General features: G+C 42.2%; 1 protein-coding gene across 1 annotated transcript; it reads left to right on the forward strand.

Moving 5' to 3' along the window:
• The first annotated feature begins 1,122 nt into the window (after positions 1–1,122).
• HRG (histidine rich glycoprotein) lies at positions 1,123–14,923 on the forward strand. The gene is made up of 7 exons (XM_002758159.6): positions 1,123–1,323; positions 4,048–4,164; positions 5,053–5,143; positions 6,263–6,429; positions 7,409–7,489; positions 12,003–12,104; positions 13,525–14,923. The coding sequence occupies exons 1-7, from the start codon at positions 1,141–1,143 to the stop codon at positions 14,356–14,358; spliced, it is 1,575 nt and encodes a 524-aa protein (XP_002758205.4). The 5' UTR covers positions 1,123–1,140; the 3' UTR covers positions 14,359–14,923.
• The last annotated feature ends 2,515 nt before the right edge of the window (positions 14,924–17,438 follow it).

The following is a 17,438-nucleotide window of genomic DNA, read 5'->3' on the forward strand; positions in this document are numbered from 1 at the left end:
GGATGGGCATCCAACTATTTGACTCTTGCTCTCACCACCATCCTCTTCCACATGAACCAGTTCTTTTCGGCATGCTTTGAGGGCCACTGAGAATTGGGATGGCATGAGGTGTCCCCAACTTCTTTGCAGGCACATAATAATAATAAATAGCATCACTTATTCGGCATCTACTCTATGCCAAGAATTATATTGGTTGCTTCATATTGGTTGTTTTCTTATTTAATTATCACACGAGCCTGCCAAGAGGTAACAACCCATATTTTATAAATGAGGAAAGTAAGAATCGCATAAGTGGCCAGGCGCGGTGGTGCATGTCTGTAATCCCAGCACTTTGGGAGGCCGAGGCGGGTGGATCACGAGGTCAAGAGATCGAGACCATCCTGGTCAACATGGTGAAATCCCATCTCTACTAAAAATACAAAAAATTAGCTGGGCATGGTGGCGCATGCCTGTAATCCCAGCTACTCAGGAGGCTGAGGCAGGAGAATTGCCTGAACCCAGGAGGTGGAGGTTGCGGTGAGCTGAGATTGCGCCATTGCACTCCAGCCTGGGTAACAAGAGCGAAACTCCGTCTCAAAAAAAAAAAAAAAAAAAAAAGAAAGAAAGAAATTCAGATCTGACCACAAAATGATAGCCTCTTAATTATTCTATCTTACCTAAAGTCACTTCCTTTTATGATGGTCCCTGTTTAACATGTTACCTCCCTAAGATAATGCAGCTGCCATCTATTGAGGAGTTTTAGTGCCATGATCCATCAGTCCACTGACTGGTGATGGAGATTTCCAGCTGAGACAGACAGGCAGATGGAGGAAAATTACCCCTAGACCCCCTGCCTACATCAGCATAGGCAGTGCTTATGTTCAAAAACGTACTTTGGATCTGCGACCTACTAGAAAAATCCAGATCTGTGCAGATCACGGTTCCACGCTCTCATCAGCAGCATTTCTCAACTTTCTGACCCCAGGACCCACTAATCATTTACAGCTTGTTGATGGTTATTTGAACTCAGGGTCAAGGTGAACATCCCCAGTTACACAAGGAAAATGTATAAAGGTTTTGTTTAATTAATTGCGTGTGTCTCAGAAAGTCTGTATAAAATTCTCCACGGTGGAAGATCATAGCAAGGAATGGTTTAACAAAATGAAGGCATTCATTGCAGCACTGCTTTTGATCACACTGCAGTATTCGTGTGCTGTGAGTCCCACTGACTGCAATACTGCTGAGCCGGAGGCCGAGAAAGCTCTAGACCTGATCAATAAAAGGCGACGGGATGGTTACCTTTTCCAATTGCTGCGGGTTGCTGATGCCCATTTGGACAGAGTGGTGAGGAATGGCCAATGGCAGGGTTCATTGGGAGACTATGCACCAGGGGCGAATGTGACTCTACCAGCTTTGCTTACTGCTTTGTACAGTGGATGGCTTGGGTCAGAGTTTTCTATTTGGCTTCGGTGGCTGCTCTAAATTGTTCTTTTTTCCTTCAAAATAACATGTGTTATTAGTATGCCCTTAACTATCATTTAATTTGTGAGTGCGTATAAGCATTTAAGCTGAGCTCAGTTACATGCTAAGTACTGCCAGAGAAACAATAGAACAAACTGTGGGCCTTGGCCTCCAGGAAACAATAATATGCTGGCACATACAGGCCAACTGTGTCAGTTAGGATAAACTCGAGAAAAGGAAAATTCTTCTCAACCCTCCTAAGGCTCCTGACTGAGCCTGAAATAAAACTGGTAGACAGATTAACAGAAGAAAATATACAAATTTATTTAACCCAAGGTTTACCTGACACAGAAGTCTTCATAAATGAAGGCCCAGATATCCAGGGAAACTGCCCACTTGCATATTTAGAACTGATGAAGAGGGTACAGAACGCAGAAGTAAGATGGGACAAAAGGCTGTGATCTAAGAGCCATAGACTGAAGGAAGGACCCCACAAGGTCTGTCTGTTTGAATTCTCCTTGACCTCTCTGTGTGGCATTTCTTGCCCCCAAGAATGGAGCAGGATCCCTCTGGTATGCAGATCTGAGCACCTACTATCAAACAGAGTGGGTCAGAGAATTTCTTTATGGCCAGCTCCTACAAAGAAAGACCCAGGGGGAAGGTTAGGTTCACATTTTAGGATTTATGGATTCTTTCAGGGAGAGGGCTTCCATCTTCTGTGATCTTCCCTGCGGAAGAGAAATTTTAGTTCTTATGGCTTGCCTTGGGGGAGAAAGCAGAGTAGGAGAACAAGGGGCAGGAGAAGGTCAGACAGGCCTTGCCCTTCCCATTTCCTTCAGTTCAAAGGACTCAGCATGACAAAGTACCATACTTTGAGGTGTCATGTTTTGAGCCCCAACAATAGCCAACTGATAAAAGGAGTGGTAAATGTACCGGAGCAGTTTAATGAGGGGAGATTTAGTGAGACTAGATGGGAGGAGGCTTCCGCTGTGTAATAATGCATGGGTAGGATTTGAACAGGTCTGTGAAAGGTGTTCCTGGTGAATTCCTGGCACCAGCACTTCTAGGAGGGTAGGGAATCAGGAGGAAGGGTGTTAGGGAGCCACTGAATATAAGCAGGGGGGTTCCAGAAGTTCCATGTGGGCTCTGGAGCAGCCATCAGGTGTAAGCAGAGCCTGTGGGCTTATCTTGAGGTGAAGCAAGCTTACTGTCTTCACTTAGATTACATGCCGGCCTAAATTGGACTCTAGGAGCTCACAGACATTACAGAGAGACATGAAGCCTCCCTCTAAACCCCCCAGATAACCTACCCTTCCTCTGATGGAAAAACTGAAATTAGCGAGGCCAGACAAGGAGTACTGCAGAGGACAATTTACCCTTCTGAAAATATCACAGAGGGAGGCACAGCGGGTTGCAGAGAACAGGTGTGCAGGAATTTAGGATTCAATCAGTAATTCAGTGACCATTAGTCCCATAACAGGCTTGTCACATGTTAGGGCACAGGATGCATCAACACAGAGCTACTACTGAGAACTAGCATAGAGAGTGAGTGGGTGGAGAGAGGACCTGGTCTGCCTGGGGAAACTGAGGCAAAAGATAGGGACATGAACTAGAAAGCTCTTTATGTATTCAGGAATGAAAGAATGAGGATCAGACTCGGGTAGTGGGAGGCAGGGCAATGAGACTGAGGAATAGACATGAGACACATTTACAAGAAAGGCTATTCAGAGCCTGGTGACTAGATAGCAAAAGCAAGGACAAGAGAGACATCTCCTAGGTTTACATGTTTTACCCCAGAGGCTAAGGTAATATGTAATTAGTGGTGCCACTGGCAAAGATGAGGAAAGTGGAGAGGCAGCTGGTTTGCAAGGGAAGAGAGAGGATTTAGCTTTGGGCACAGTGACATCAAGGCAGAAAATCCATGTTTAGGAATAGACCTTGGCGAGAGGACACAACTACAAGGACAGATTGGAGGCCCTGATGAGGCCGTCATCACCTAAACTTCTAGGTGTGTATAGGTGATGACACCTCCACTAACCCACCGCTGCCATTTAGTGATAGTGCCTTAAAGTTTATGGGCAGAAGACACACCAGGACCACTCAAAAAGAAAACCTGGAAGTAACTTATTGAAGCTATTTATTGGAATCAAAAGATGAAATGACACAAAGGTAGGGCATCTGCAAAGACAGGGAGAGGAACAGGAATTCTGTAAAACTAACACCTCATCTAAATTAATTTACCATAGACTGGCCCTGTTCATACAGGAATTTCTATTTGGAGGAAGTTGATTTGAGAATCGATTACATGCCCTAGGAAAATAGGGGTGTCTACAAAAACCCACCCTGGCTTAGACTATTTAAGGGATAAAAGGAAAAAGAATCTCAACTATTTTAAGATAATTGATGGTTTGTAAAGTTTTCAATGCTTTGCTATTCAAAGTTTAATTAAAATATATCTAGGAAGAATAAAGTTTGCTAACATGTTCAAAAAACTTACCAAAAAAAAAAAAAAAAAAAAAGAAAGAAATATATGGCCTTAATTAAAAAAAAAAAAAAACCTACTAGGCTTCCACGTGGTACTCACATGTTGCTTTTGGCATTCCTCAGGAAACTGCAACTATATATTACTTAGCCTTAGATGTGCAAGAATCTAACTGCTGGGTCCTATCCAGGAATCACGGGAATGACTGTGAGCCAGCTGGTTCCAGACGTGCATCTGATATAGTAAGTACACAGGGTACCTTCGCTTTGCTCTTATCATTCTTATTTTCCATCTACTCTGTTCATTCAGGACAGCCAATGCCTGGACTAACATAGCAGAAGAGAAAGGGCAGCTTTTGCCTTGAGATTCATGAAGATGATGTTGACCTTGAGCAATATTCTTGAGAGTCTTTCCCGGGAACCCAGTTCAAGACAACTCAGCAGGGCTGTGGTCCCATGAAAGAGCATGACCAGCTGTGAGTCCTTGGGCATTCATCTAATAACATCCCTCCACTTCGGTGTTTTTTGACTGCAAAGTAAGAAGTGGGTTTAGGAACTCACAGACTCTCAGGGCTTTCCACTCTTGGCAGTCTGTAGGTATGAGAATCTGTGAACCTGTGATCGCGTCCTATGAACAATGGCCCTGTTTTCAGGAATGGCCAAAGGGATAACTTGCAGTGAGGAGTTGGGTCTTGTTCAGCATCTAGAACATACACTGAGGAATAAGATCTGGCTTTGCATGTGGGAGGTGGGTACTCAAATGCCAGGCTCTCTGGCACAGGGGGAGAACATGAAGATGAATAAGCACAGATTCAAGATCTCATTTCCAGAAAATGAGAGGTTCACACTCCTGGGAGTTTCACCACTTTTTCCCTTGAAAATGTTTGGGGTATGGTCATGATACTTTAAATAGTTTCTCGCTGGTTCTCATGAGGATTTTGAGTGCCAACAGGATGCAGCACACAGAAATTGACTATGAAAATGCAGGTTTTGAGACAAGCTCTGATGAAGGAAATGCGTTTTAAGTGTACAGTAGGAGGATGCTGCATCACCTTTTTGCTCTTTCATGTCCGACCTGAGGAAGGCAGGATGCAGTGACTCAGCAAGCCCTCAAGAGTCTCTTTCTTACAGGTGATCGGACAATGTAAGGTAATAGCTATAAGACATTCCCATGAATCTCAGGATCTCAGAGTGATTGACTTTAACTGCACCACAAGTTCTGGTACGGTAATCTGCTAACCTGCTAATTAATTCTTGATTACTACAAATTCAATCATACAGTGGTAGTTGTCTCATCTATGTACATATATATTAATATGTATTCATATGTATTCAGGTATATCTATGATGTACATGAAAGAAAAGCCCTCATAGACTCCATTATTATTCATTCTCCAGAGACTAGAAGTGAGACAAGTTCCCCCTGGTCCTGATCCAGCTTCCTTTAAAGAAATTCAATACATAAAAATAGAGATTTATGAGATGTAGGTTAGCATCATTACACATGCAGGCTCTGGAGTGTCAGACTTGCTTTTGCTTGAGTCACCATCTGCCAGTTGTATAATCTTGGGAGGAAGTAAAGACTTGGGACTATGAAGTAGAGATTATGATACTTTCTATTTAAGACAAAATAATTGAGGCTCAAAGAGGTTAAAGACTTGGCCTTGAGAACAAAGCCAAGATATTGTAAATACATACCACTATCCAAAGAGTATTAACTCTAAATTCCATACCCTTTTAATTGACATTTTCAAAAAGAATTATCACAGAATTCCTTTTAAAAATAGCAAATCCAAATATGCTGTTATATACAAAAAAGCAAGCTACTTCCATAGGAGGTTGCATTGAAGAAAGGATGAGCTATATCTTCTCCTCTCTCTGGACAAAACTCTATGTTAATGCTCCCTCTTCCTCCTTGGCCACAATAGGAAGAGCTTATTAAAATATTAGTGGCCTGGCACAGTGGCTCACACCTATATTCCCATCACTTTGGGAGACTGAGGCCTGAGGGTTGCTTGAACCTAGGAGGTGGAGACTGCCTGGGCAATGTGGCATGACCCCATCTCTATTATTTAAAATACATGTATATATGTTAGCACTTTATCAATGGTATGGTGAAGGCATCGTGAGTAGGGGTCACAACACAGACATGAGGATCAGAAAGACTGGAAGGAAGAATCAGCAGTTTAATTCTGTCACTGAATGGCTGATTGATCTTAAAGCCGTTACTTAGCTCTTCCGAGCCTCAATTTGCCCATCTGTAAAATGAAAGTTATTGTCATTCTTGCCACCGTTAACATGTACAGCCCTTAACTGTGACACTGCCATCTTCTTTCTCCAGTCTCTTCAGCACTGGCCAATACCAAAGACAGTCCCGTCCTCTTAGATTTCTTTGAGGATACTGAGCCCTACAGAAAACAAGCCGACAAAGCCCTTGAGAAGTACAAAGAGGAGAATGATGCCTTCGCCTCTTTCAGAGTGGACCGAATCGAGAGAGTTGCAAGAGCGGTGAGTCTCCACCAAGGTTCATCTGGAGTCTGAGGGCCCAGACTCCAACCCGGCAGCAGGAACTGAACAACACACCCTCTCCACCTGCCTCAATTGACCACCTGCCTTTTAATTGGCCACCTTTGGGACCATAAAACACAGGGAGCAGGTATAAAAAAATACCAAAAATTGGCTTCCTGAAACACTTTCGTTTTTTGAAGGATGGGTAGGGCAGTGGACATCTGACAGAGAGGAGGGAAAATCTAAAGAAGAAACAGGGAAAGACAACAGCATATGAGGGTTGTGTCATTATAAATCATCTAATACTAGCCTTCTTGTACTACGATGGAAAACTGAGGTTCAGAGAAATGGCCTCACCACACCCAGTAATGTGCCTAAAATTAGATGGTTCCCTGCTCTCTCCATAAGGACCCAAGTGCTCCCGCCCAGAGCTGTCTTGTAGAACAACGGGTTGACATTTACTATGCATTCAGAAAATGCAACGTTAAATAGATTGTGTTGCATACAAGTAAGGAAATGAGTACCATGCAGGTGCTCAAAGAATGTTTGCAACCCATGTGCACTGGAAAGAGTTTCAAGACACATTGGTAAGAAAAAGGCAGGTTATAGAACAGTACTTAGACTCTAAGTCCATTGACATGAAATATTCAGATCTACCTGTGTACGTGTAACAAATCTAGGAAAACACTTAAAGAGGAAACACATCGATTCAATGAGAATGAAAACTCTGAGAAGCTGGAGTGCAGGAGGGGTGATTTTTCATACTCTACTTCATCATGTATTTATTATGTGAAACTTTTCAGTGAAATGGTATTCGCCTTATCACTTAGGTGCCACAGAAACCATTTAAAAATGAAATGTGTTGGTGATTTTGAATTCTCATACTGCCTTACAAAATATTGAATGGTAGGTATCTACTGCTTTTTTTTTCCTTTTTCTTTGTCTGGTCTTGAAACTATTTTGATCCCATCTGTTCTAGAGAGGAGGGGAAGGAACCGGTTACTACATGGACTTCTCTGTGCGGAACTTTTCCAGGAACCATTTCCCCAGACGCCCTAATGTGAGTATAAGAAACGTCTGTGATCATTGACTAGTGTCACAGAGAAAAAAGAAAGAGAAGAAGCAGAAGAAGAAGAAGGAGAAGGAGGAGGAAGAAATGTCTATGAAATACAAAGTATTATCTGGGAAGAGTACCTGCCAGGCACTCTTCTAAGTGCTTTACACATAGGATAACCTGTTTTGGTTTTGTTTTGTTTTTGAGAGGGACTTTCGCTCTTGTTGCCCAGGCTGGAGTGCAATGGCACGATCTTAGTTCACTGCAACCTCCACCTGCCAGGTTCAAGTGATTCTCCTGCCTCAGCCTCCCAAGTAATTGGGATTACAGCCATGTGCCACCCCGCCCAGCTAATTTTTGTATTATTAGTAGAGACGGGGTTTCAACATGCTGATCCTGACCTTGGGTGATTTGCCCACCTTAGCCTCCCAAAGTGCTGGGATTACAGGTGTGAGCCACTAAGCCCAGCCTATGATAACTTATTAAGCCTCACACTACCATATGAGATAGATACTATTTTTATCCCAAATTAGCAGATAGGGAAACTGAGGCACAGAGCACATAAGCAAATCATAAGAACATGATTTTATAATATACATGATATACACCTAAACTTAAAACTAAGTTTCTTAACCTGTTAGGATTAAAGGCTTAGTTAAAACTATAGCAACTTGTACCAAGACCCTACACCTAGCGGTTTTATTCATTCCACATCACTGACACTCACAGGAATCCCACCTGACAAATTGAGAAGGTAACTGAAGCTCAGCAAAGGAAAGGTCTTGCCAATGTTCACAACCAAACTGAGATTAAAACTTAGTTATTCTCATACAAAGTCCAGTGGGATTTTTTTCCTCTAATCGTTTACAAATAGATCCTATGTACCTGCAAGAAGACATTATTAATACTACCTGGCACTTGCATGGTGACCTACAGTTAAAGAAACACCTCCACATCTATTATTGCCACGTCAGAGCCTCATGAAAACCTTGCTGACAAGGAAAAGCAAGTATCTGCCTCCATTTCCTTGTGACAAGGGGACCTAAAATTAAAATCAGTTACCTAAGCGTACTCAGCTAGAGTGTGTTAGAAAATGGAATTTTAACTATGATGTCAAGTCCAGGATTTTTCTGAGGGTTAACAACACATTTTCCTGGGTCAAAAGGGAGAAACCATCCATTAATGCCTTTTCTAGCTGTTCTAATATCCAAACTGAACCAGGTCTAGAGTCCTTTTTAGTGGCCACTGGCACCAGAAAAGACACCTCCCTCACCTAAGCCTATGGCCAACAAACCCTTCATGATCTTGGTGTGGATAATGTAAACCCAGAGCTGAAGCATCAGAGCTGAAGAAGAGGCTCGGGGATAAGTGTTTTACAGCATCCTCTCATTTATTTTTAATTTTGTTTTTTGTTTATTTATTTATTTTTTTAGGAAGGGAGGAAGGCAGGAAGGGAGGAAAGGAGGAAGGGAAGGAGGAAGGGAGGGAGGGAGGGAGGGAGGGAGAGAGAGAAGGGAAGGAAGGAAATCGAGCAATGAGAGAGACATTGCCAACGGATCTAGAGGTCTACAAGTTGATTTCTTTTTTTTCTTTTTTTGAGAGAAGGAAAGAAAAAAAAGGAGTGGAGAGGAAGAAAGAGGAAGAAAAAGAGGGAGAGAGAAGGGAAATGTTGCTTTATTCCAAAAAAAAAATGGGTATTAATAATGGCCAATCAATGTTTCATTTAAACCTATGAGTAGGTGTGATGTGGTATTGACCAGAATGTGTATTTTGTATATTTAAAGTGGAGAGTTCTATAAATATTTATTAAGTTTACTTGTTCCAGATCTGAGTTCGAGTTCTTGATATCCTTATTAATTTTCTGTCTTGTTGAGTCTAACTCTCTTTATAGGTCTTATGTATCTGGGTGTTAGGATCATTAGCTCTTCTTGTTGCATTGATCCTTTTACCACTATATCTTTGTTGCTTTAAGATCTATTTTATCAGATATGAGAATTGCAACTCTTGCTTTTTATTTATTCATTTATTTTTGCTCTCCATTTGGTTGGTAAATCTTTCTCCATCCCTTTGTTTTGAGTCTTTGTGTATCCTTGCATGTGAAATGGGTCTGGATGTAACATGCCGTTGGGTTTTGGCTGCATCTTTTGATTGGGGGATTTAGTCGATTTAAATTTAGGATTACTGCCATTTGATGTTAACTGGCTGTTTTATCCATTCGTTGATGTAAATTCTTCTTTAAGTTGATGCTCTTTACTTTTGGTATATTTTTAGAAAGGCTAATACTGGTTTTTTTCCATGTGTAATGCTTCTCTCAGAAGCTCTTGTAAAGCAGGCCTGGTGGTAATAAAATCTCTGAGTACTTGCTTGTTCATAAAAGATTTTATTTTTCCTTCAGTTATGAAGCTTAGTTTGGCTGGATATGAAATTCTGGGCTGAAAGTTCTGTTCTTTAAGGATGTTGAATATTGGCCCCCACTCCCTTCTGGCTTGTAGAGTTTCTGCTGAGAGATCTGCTGTAAATCTGATAGGCTTCCCTTTGTGGGTAACTTGACCTTTCTCTCTGGCTGCCCTTAGTAATTTCTCCTTCGTTTCAACCCTGGTGAATCTAATGATTATGTGCCTTGGGGTTGCTCTTCTTGAGGAATATCTTTGTGGTGTTCTCTGTATTACCTGGGGTTGAATATTGATTGACCTGCTTTGCTAGTTTAGGAAAATTTTCCTGAATAATATCCTGAAGAATATTTTCCAGCTTGGATTCATTCTCTCCGTTGCATTCAGGTACACCTATCAAACGTAAATTTGGTCTTTTCACATAGTCCCACATTTCTTGGAGACTTTGCTGATTCCTTTTTATCCTTTTTTCTCCAATCTTGTCTTCTCATTTTATTTCATTAAGTTGGACTTCTACCTCTGATATCGTTTCTTCTGCTTGAACAATTCGAGTGTTTAAACCTGTGCATACTTCTCAGAGTTCCTGCATTGTATTCTTCAGTTCCATTAATTCACTTATATTCCTCTCTAAGTTGTCTATTATCATTAGGATTTCGTCAAACCTTTTTTCAAAGTTCTTAGTTTCTTTACATTGGGCTGCAACATGTTCTTTTAACTCACAGAAGTTTCTTATTATCCATCTTTGGAAGCCTGATTCTGTTAATGGGAAGCACTCATTCTCGATCAAGTCTTGTTCCCTTGTTGATGAGGAACTGTGATCCTCTTCAGAGGGAGAGGCATTCTGATTTTGAGTATTCTCAGCCTTTTTATGCTGGTTTCTTCCCATCATCGTAAATTTATCCACCTGTCATCTTTGTAATTACCAACTTTCAAATTAGGTCTCTGAGTAGACGTCCAAGTTGTTAATTCCCAGGGCCGAAATATGAGCAACCCACTGCACCCGCCAAAACAGCAGCGTTAAGACTGATGGTGCTTTTCTGCCCAGGAATCTCCAGTCTGGCTTCCTTCTTGAGTTGGTAATAGGCAACTCTGCCTTCCCGGAGCTCCAAACCTCGGTCAGAAGGGGTGCCAGTCCCGTTTACTCTGCACCGAGAGCTGATGCTCCGAGGTGCCGGCAAAACCACTGCGCCGGCCACAAGAGTCACACTGGTGACCCGTGGAGCTCCTCCACTGGGAATCTTCTGCTCCGTGAGCAGCCAAAATTTGTCTGAAAGTGTGGTGTCCTCTCGTTGTCTGAGCTTTTGCTGGGAGCTGCAGTCCCGAGATGTTAGCAATCGGCCATCTTGGATCCAGCATTCTCTCATTTAATTAAGTTCTCCCACAACCTGTGAGTACATAATATTATCTCCATTTTACAATGGCTGACTTTCAGAAATCTTTCGTAACTTTCCCAAACTCACATATCTAGGAAATGGAGAAGCCAGGATGAGCATAGGTCTCTCTGATTCCCAAACCATACTGAGAACCTCAATACTTAATGATTTCTTCTAGCAGACAGCCATCCTCTTGTCCTAGTCGATCTTTCACAGCTAGTTTAGGGCCCTCTAGAGCACAGGAGTGCCAGGCAGTTGTAGTCCTTGTATTTAGGGTGGAGCCAGCAGACACTCGCCTTGACAATGTCCATAAAAACCCATCTTTATGCTAATCAGATTCCCTCCTGTCCAACACTTTCCTCCAAGGGAGCAGCTGAAGTTGTAAAAATCTTTCTATGACACTGTTCCTCATTCTCCTAGGCATGGGCAACTTAGGTCGCCAGGGCAGAAGGGTTGGCTTAAAGGCAAGGCAGCAATGATGTGGTTTTCCTCACCACCACCCATGGGGAAGCGCAGTGCTGGTGCCCGCTCATGAAAGAAACCACAGCAAGTTGAATGATATACCCTTCACCACCAGCACTTTCCCCTAAGTTTGATGAGGAAAGATTGCTGAACAATTGGCGTGGATAGCTGATCATATAACCCTGATTTTTCTCAAGCACCTCTTCCTTTTCTGAATGTCTCGAAGCTATCTCTGGCTGTTCACCTTCATACCACCTGGACACATACACTAACAGGTTCCTCATTCCTTTGTAGGTCTTTGGATTCTGCAGAGCAGCTTTGTTCTACGATGTAGAAGCCTTGGACTTGGAAAGCCCAAAAGATCTCATTGTAAACTGTGAAGTCTTCGACCCTCAGGTGGGCTGTCTAAGCAGACTTTGTCATTGCAGTGCCAGATTAAGTGACATATGTACACAAACAGTGTTGTTGGTTCCTAGAGCTCTGTGTGTGTGTGTGTGTGTGTGTGTGTGAGAGAGAGAGAGAGAGAGAGAGACAGGAAAGAAAGAAGATACAGAGAGTAACCTACAACTGTGGAAAGGAGTGCAATCGCCAGATTACACAAAAAGTTCAAAAACTTTTCCAATAATTGGAGAGGGGTAACAACTGGCAGAAAAGCAAAACCATGTCCAATTCAACCAACCTTGAATGAATTTGAAAATGCTCCTTGTAGTCAGGACTCCAGTGCTGAGACTTAGTCATTCCTAAGTTTATATTATTGGGCACAGAATCGAAGGGGAATAAATTAGCCTCAAATTTATTATGTAAATGCATATAAAATAAGATGCAAAAACATATTTTGCATCTGTCTCAGAAATCTTTGTTCTATTTTTTACATGAGTACAAAGATTTGCTTCATGAAATTTTTCATATCAGAAAAAAAACTGAAAATAATCCAAACATTTATATCCCAAACTAAAAAAAAAAAAAAGAAAAAGAAACAAAAGGCCAGGATTCTCACCAGGAACATGGCTCTGTAAGCTATTTTTAAAAATTAAACTCTAAACAAGGAGGAGAAGGAAGAGGTCAAGGGTTCAGCTTTTTGAGTAAGGGATGTTGATACCATCAGGCCTCAGTTAAAAACATCAGTTATAATGCTAGTTTTCTAATGTTGGTCTACAGATGGGTGCCAGGCCATAACATTGTTTCACACTCTGTGTAGGGAAAATAAGAAAGATAAGAATAATACAGCTTTTTATATCTAACATTTATCCATCTAAAGGACAATCCTTTATTCTGATATTGTGTTTTTGGATCTTTTTTTTTTTTTTAATCAAAATTTCATTCCAAGCTGGGTATGGTGGCTCGTGCCTGTAATCCCGGCACTTTGGGAGGCTGAGATGGGTGAATCACTTGAGACCAGGGGTTCAACACGGTAAAATCTCGTCTCTACTAAAAATACAAAAATTAGGTGGGTGTGGTTGCTTTGGCCTGTAGTCCCAGCTACTTGGGAGGCTGAGACAGAAGAATCACTTGAACCTGTGAAGTAGAGGTTACAGTGAGCCATGATTGTGCCACTGCACTCCAGCCTGCATGGCTGAGTGAGACTCAGTCTCAAAAAAAAATCATTTCTTTTGTGAAACGATGGTGGTAAATGATAGTTGTTTATATTTTAAATATCAACTGGGCTAGATAATAATTTGAGATCCTTTTTTGTAATACCTTTAAAACTGATTTGTAGAATCTATGATCTGGTAGCCACTGGTATAAATCAAGTTAAGTGTCTAACACCTTCTTTTATGTTACATGATGATAGGCACTTTTCTGTGTTCTTTTCCAGGAATATGGAAACATCAGTGGTGTACCACCTAATTTGGGATGTCCCTTCCAATGGGGTGGGCATGAGCATTCTCTTCCTACCAAGTCTCCATTTAAGCCCCATGGGTCCAGAGATCAACATCATCCCCACAAGCCACACAAACATGGATGCCCACCCTCTCCAGATGACAAAGATCACTCAGACAGACCCCCACTTCAACAAGGTGCTCCTCTGGTGCCCATGTCCTGCTCAAGATGTCATCATGTCACTTTTGGCACTAATAGGACCCAAAGACATCCTTATAATCATAATTCCAGTGACCTCCAATCCCATGGACACCGTCCCCATGCACACCATCCTCATGAGAACAGTACCAATAGACAGCATCCTCATGGACACCACCCCCATGGACACCATCCCCAGGCACATCATCCTCATGAACATAGTACCCATAGACAGCATCCTCATGGACACCACCCCCATGGACACCATCCCCACTACCATGATTTCCAAGACTATGGACCCTGTGACCCACCACCCCATAGCCAAGGTCACCATCGCCATGGCCACGGCCCACGACCTGGGCACTTGAGAAGACAAGGTCCATGTAAAGGACACTGTCCCTTCCATTCCAGACAAACTGGATCTGTGTACCGACTCCCTCCTCTAAGAAAAGATGAGGTGCTGCCACTTCCTGAAGCCAATTTTCCCAGCTTCCCACTGCCGCCTCACAACCACCCTCCAAAGCCAGACATTCAGCCCTTTCCTCAATCACCTTCTGAATCATGTCCAGGGAAGTTCAAGAATGAGTTTCCACAAGTTTCCAAGTTTTTTGCACATACAGTTCCAAAATAAAATGTGATTCCTTTGAAGAGGAAAATGAATAATCCTTTGAATTGGAATCATAAAGAAAATGACCAGTAATTATGAAAATTATGGTTATTTCAACTTACTTACATACTGAGGATGCAGCAAAATGGGAATGGGAAAGGAGATGGCCTAAGAAGAGAGATCAAATGGAAAGGAGAGGAAAGAGCTCAGTGCTGCCAATTAGCAGTTACTTCTCTCACTCACCACTACATCACTTAAGGCACATCTATGCCCCTCAGATCTCCTTCTTTACTGGACTTAACTCTAATTCCAGAGATTCTGTTACTCCTTGGGCTATACCTGGGCATACCAAGAAAGCATGATACTGAAACTATTATTATTATTTATTTTATTTTATTTTATTTGTTAAGTTCCAGGGAACATGGGCAGGATGTACAGGTCTGCTATATAGGTAAATGTGTGCCATGGTGGTTTGCTGCACCTATCAACCCATCACCTAAGTATGAAGCCTGCCATGCTTCTTTTTCTGAATGCTCTCCCATTTCCCATTCTCCCCCTATTTATTATTATTAAACTGATTTAAATTCTCTCCTAGTGATTATTTCTAGGTATCTAAATTTTCTTTTGGAAAAAATAAATTCTAAATTCAATCATGAAGCAAACAAACCTCTGGCTTTAAATTGCAAAGAAGTTTGCTGGCATGAATCATGACCATAAATTTAAGTGTACAAGAAATGTCACTTTATGCTTAGAACAAATTAATTTCTATTTGAGGATGCTTTCCTACTGGCTTAGTGGGAAATTTAACCCCAGTCCTTTTTGGAGTCCCCTTGCCCTGCCCTGCTACTTTCCACATAAAGTTGGGCCACAGTTCTGGAATCTCACACAGTGCCAAGCGATCCAGGTGGTAGGAAGCAGGGTAGTGACTATCCCTCAGCAGGAGTGACTGTTGGAGCAATGATCATTATCATGAGCAATAGCCATCATGCTGGGGGATAGTCACGACCCTGTTCACATCACTCTTTGAGTCTGACTTATCTGCTACTTCTGTATGCAGGAATGTCTGTACACCAGCAATGGACATGACTGCCAAGGTATGGAATATGGCTACTCTCTCCCTGGGATCTTGCTGTCTTCCTGGCTGCATGCCCAGAAAGCAGGGCAGAGGTCTCCTCTGCCTCAGAAACTGCTTACCCCACTCTTCTTCTTATATGTTCTCCCCCAGCTAAGGACTCTCTTTCTAGTCTCGGGTAAGTTCACTTTATTTATTTTTAGGGCCAGAAGACTCTTGTTCCACATTGTACTCCTTTTTCTTTTTCCTTCTTAAGTCAGGACTCAGTCATTTGAAACAAACTAAAAGAATTCAGATTCTCGAGACTCTGTCTCAAAAAAAAGAACTCAGATTCTGTCTATTTTCCAACTACAATAGTGACATCAGAGCGGGAAATCCATGTTCAGGAATAGACCTGGCGAGGACACAACTACAAGGACAGATTGGAGGCCATGATGAGGCCGTCGTCACCTAAACTTCTAGGCGTGTCCCTTCAACACCTCCATCAAACCACCACTGCCACTTAGGGATGGCTTCTTAAAGCTCAAGGGTGAAAGAAATATCATGACCACATAAAAAGAAGATTTGGAAATAACTAATTGAAGCTATTTATTGGAATCAATAGATGAAATGACACAAAGGTAGGGCATCTGCAAAGATGTGGAGAGCAGTGAGAATTCTGTGTAAGATATAAAGGTAGACATTACCTTTATTAAAAAAAATAAGAATTGGGAGGCCGAGGTGGGCAGATCATGAGGTCAGGGGATCAAGACCATCCTGACCAACATGGTGAAACCCTGTCTCTTCCAAAAGGCACAAAAATTACCTGGGTGTGGTGGCATATGCCTGTAATCCCACCTACTTGGGAGGCTGAGGCACCAGAATCGCTTGAACCCAGAGGGTGGATGTTGCAGTGAGCCACGATCACACCACTGCACTCCAGTCTGGCAACAGAGTGAGACTCTGTCTCAAAACAAAACAAAACAAAGCAAAAAACCCAACACCCAAAGCTGAAATTCTAATTAAACTACATCCAGGAAACACTGGAATGACTGTGAACCAGCTGATTCTAGATGTCCATCTGATACGCTAGGTAAACAGGGCAACCTCACCCTGTGCTATTCATCATTACTTTCCATCTACTTTGTTCACTCAGGGCAGCCAATGCCTGGGCTAACACAGCAGAAGAGAAAGGGCAGCTTTTGCCTTGAGATTCATGAAGATGACGTTGACTTTGAGTGATATTTGTGAGAGTCATTGCTGCTGTGGTCTCATGAAAGAGCATGAGCAGCTGTGAGTCCTTGGGCAATAACATCCTAATAACATCCCTTCACGTCAGCATTTTTGATGGTAAAATAAGAAGTGGGGTTTGGGGTTCATGTTCAGGCCTTCCGCTACTGAGCATTGATGACTATAAGAATCTATGAACTTGTAATTCTGTCCTGTGAACACTGATCCTGTTTTCAGGAATGGCCAAAGAGATATGTTGTGACATATGAGGGGATGTGTGAGGACTCGGGTCTGCTTCTGTGCTTTGCACATACACTGAGGAAGAGGGTTTTGTTGTGCATGTGGGAGGTGGGTACTCAAATGCCAGGCTCTCTGACACATGAAGATGAATGAGCAAAGATTCAAGACTTCAGTTCCAGAAAATGAGAGGTTCACACTCTCAGGAGTTCCACCACTTTTTCCCTTGAAACTGTTTGGGGTATGGTCACGAAGCTTTAAATAGTTCCGTGCTGGTTCTCTTGAGGATTTTTGGTGCCAACAGGATGCAGCACACAGACGCTAAGAAAATGCAAGTTTTGAGATAAGCTTTGATGAAGGAAACTCCAAATGCATTTTAAATGGACAGTAGAAAGATGATGCTTCTTTTTGCTCTCTCATGTCCGACCTAAGGAAGGCAGGATGCAATGACTCAGCAAGGCCTGAAGAGCCTCTTTCTTACAGGTGATCAGACAGTGTAAGGTAATAGCTACAAGACATTCTCATGAATCTCAGGATCTCAGAGTGATTGATTTTAACTGTATCACACATTCTGGTATGGTAATCT

The sequence above is a fragment of the Callithrix jacchus genome, chromosome 15 (genome assembly GCF_049354715.1).
Source record: "Callithrix jacchus isolate 240 chromosome 15, calJac240_pri, whole genome shotgun sequence".
In the NCBI taxonomy this organism is placed as follows: Eukaryota; Metazoa; Chordata; class Mammalia; order Primates; family Cebidae; genus Callithrix; species Callithrix jacchus.

What these genes read in the sequence shown, in the direction of transcription:
- HRG (XM_002758159.6), top strand. Translation starts at nt 1,141, where the DNA reads ATGAAGGCATTCATTGCAGCACTGCTTTTGATCACACTGCAGTATTCG. An exon ending in ATTTCCCCAGACGCCCTAAT is followed by an intron (nt 7,490 to 12,002) that starts GTGAGTATAAGA and finishes ATTCCTTTGTAG; the next exon opens with GTCTTTGGATTCTGCAGAGC. An exon ending in GTGAAGTCTTCGACCCTCAG is followed by an intron (nt 12,105 to 13,524) that starts GTGGGCTGTCTA and finishes GTTCTTTTCCAG; the next exon opens with GAATATGGAAACATCAGTGG.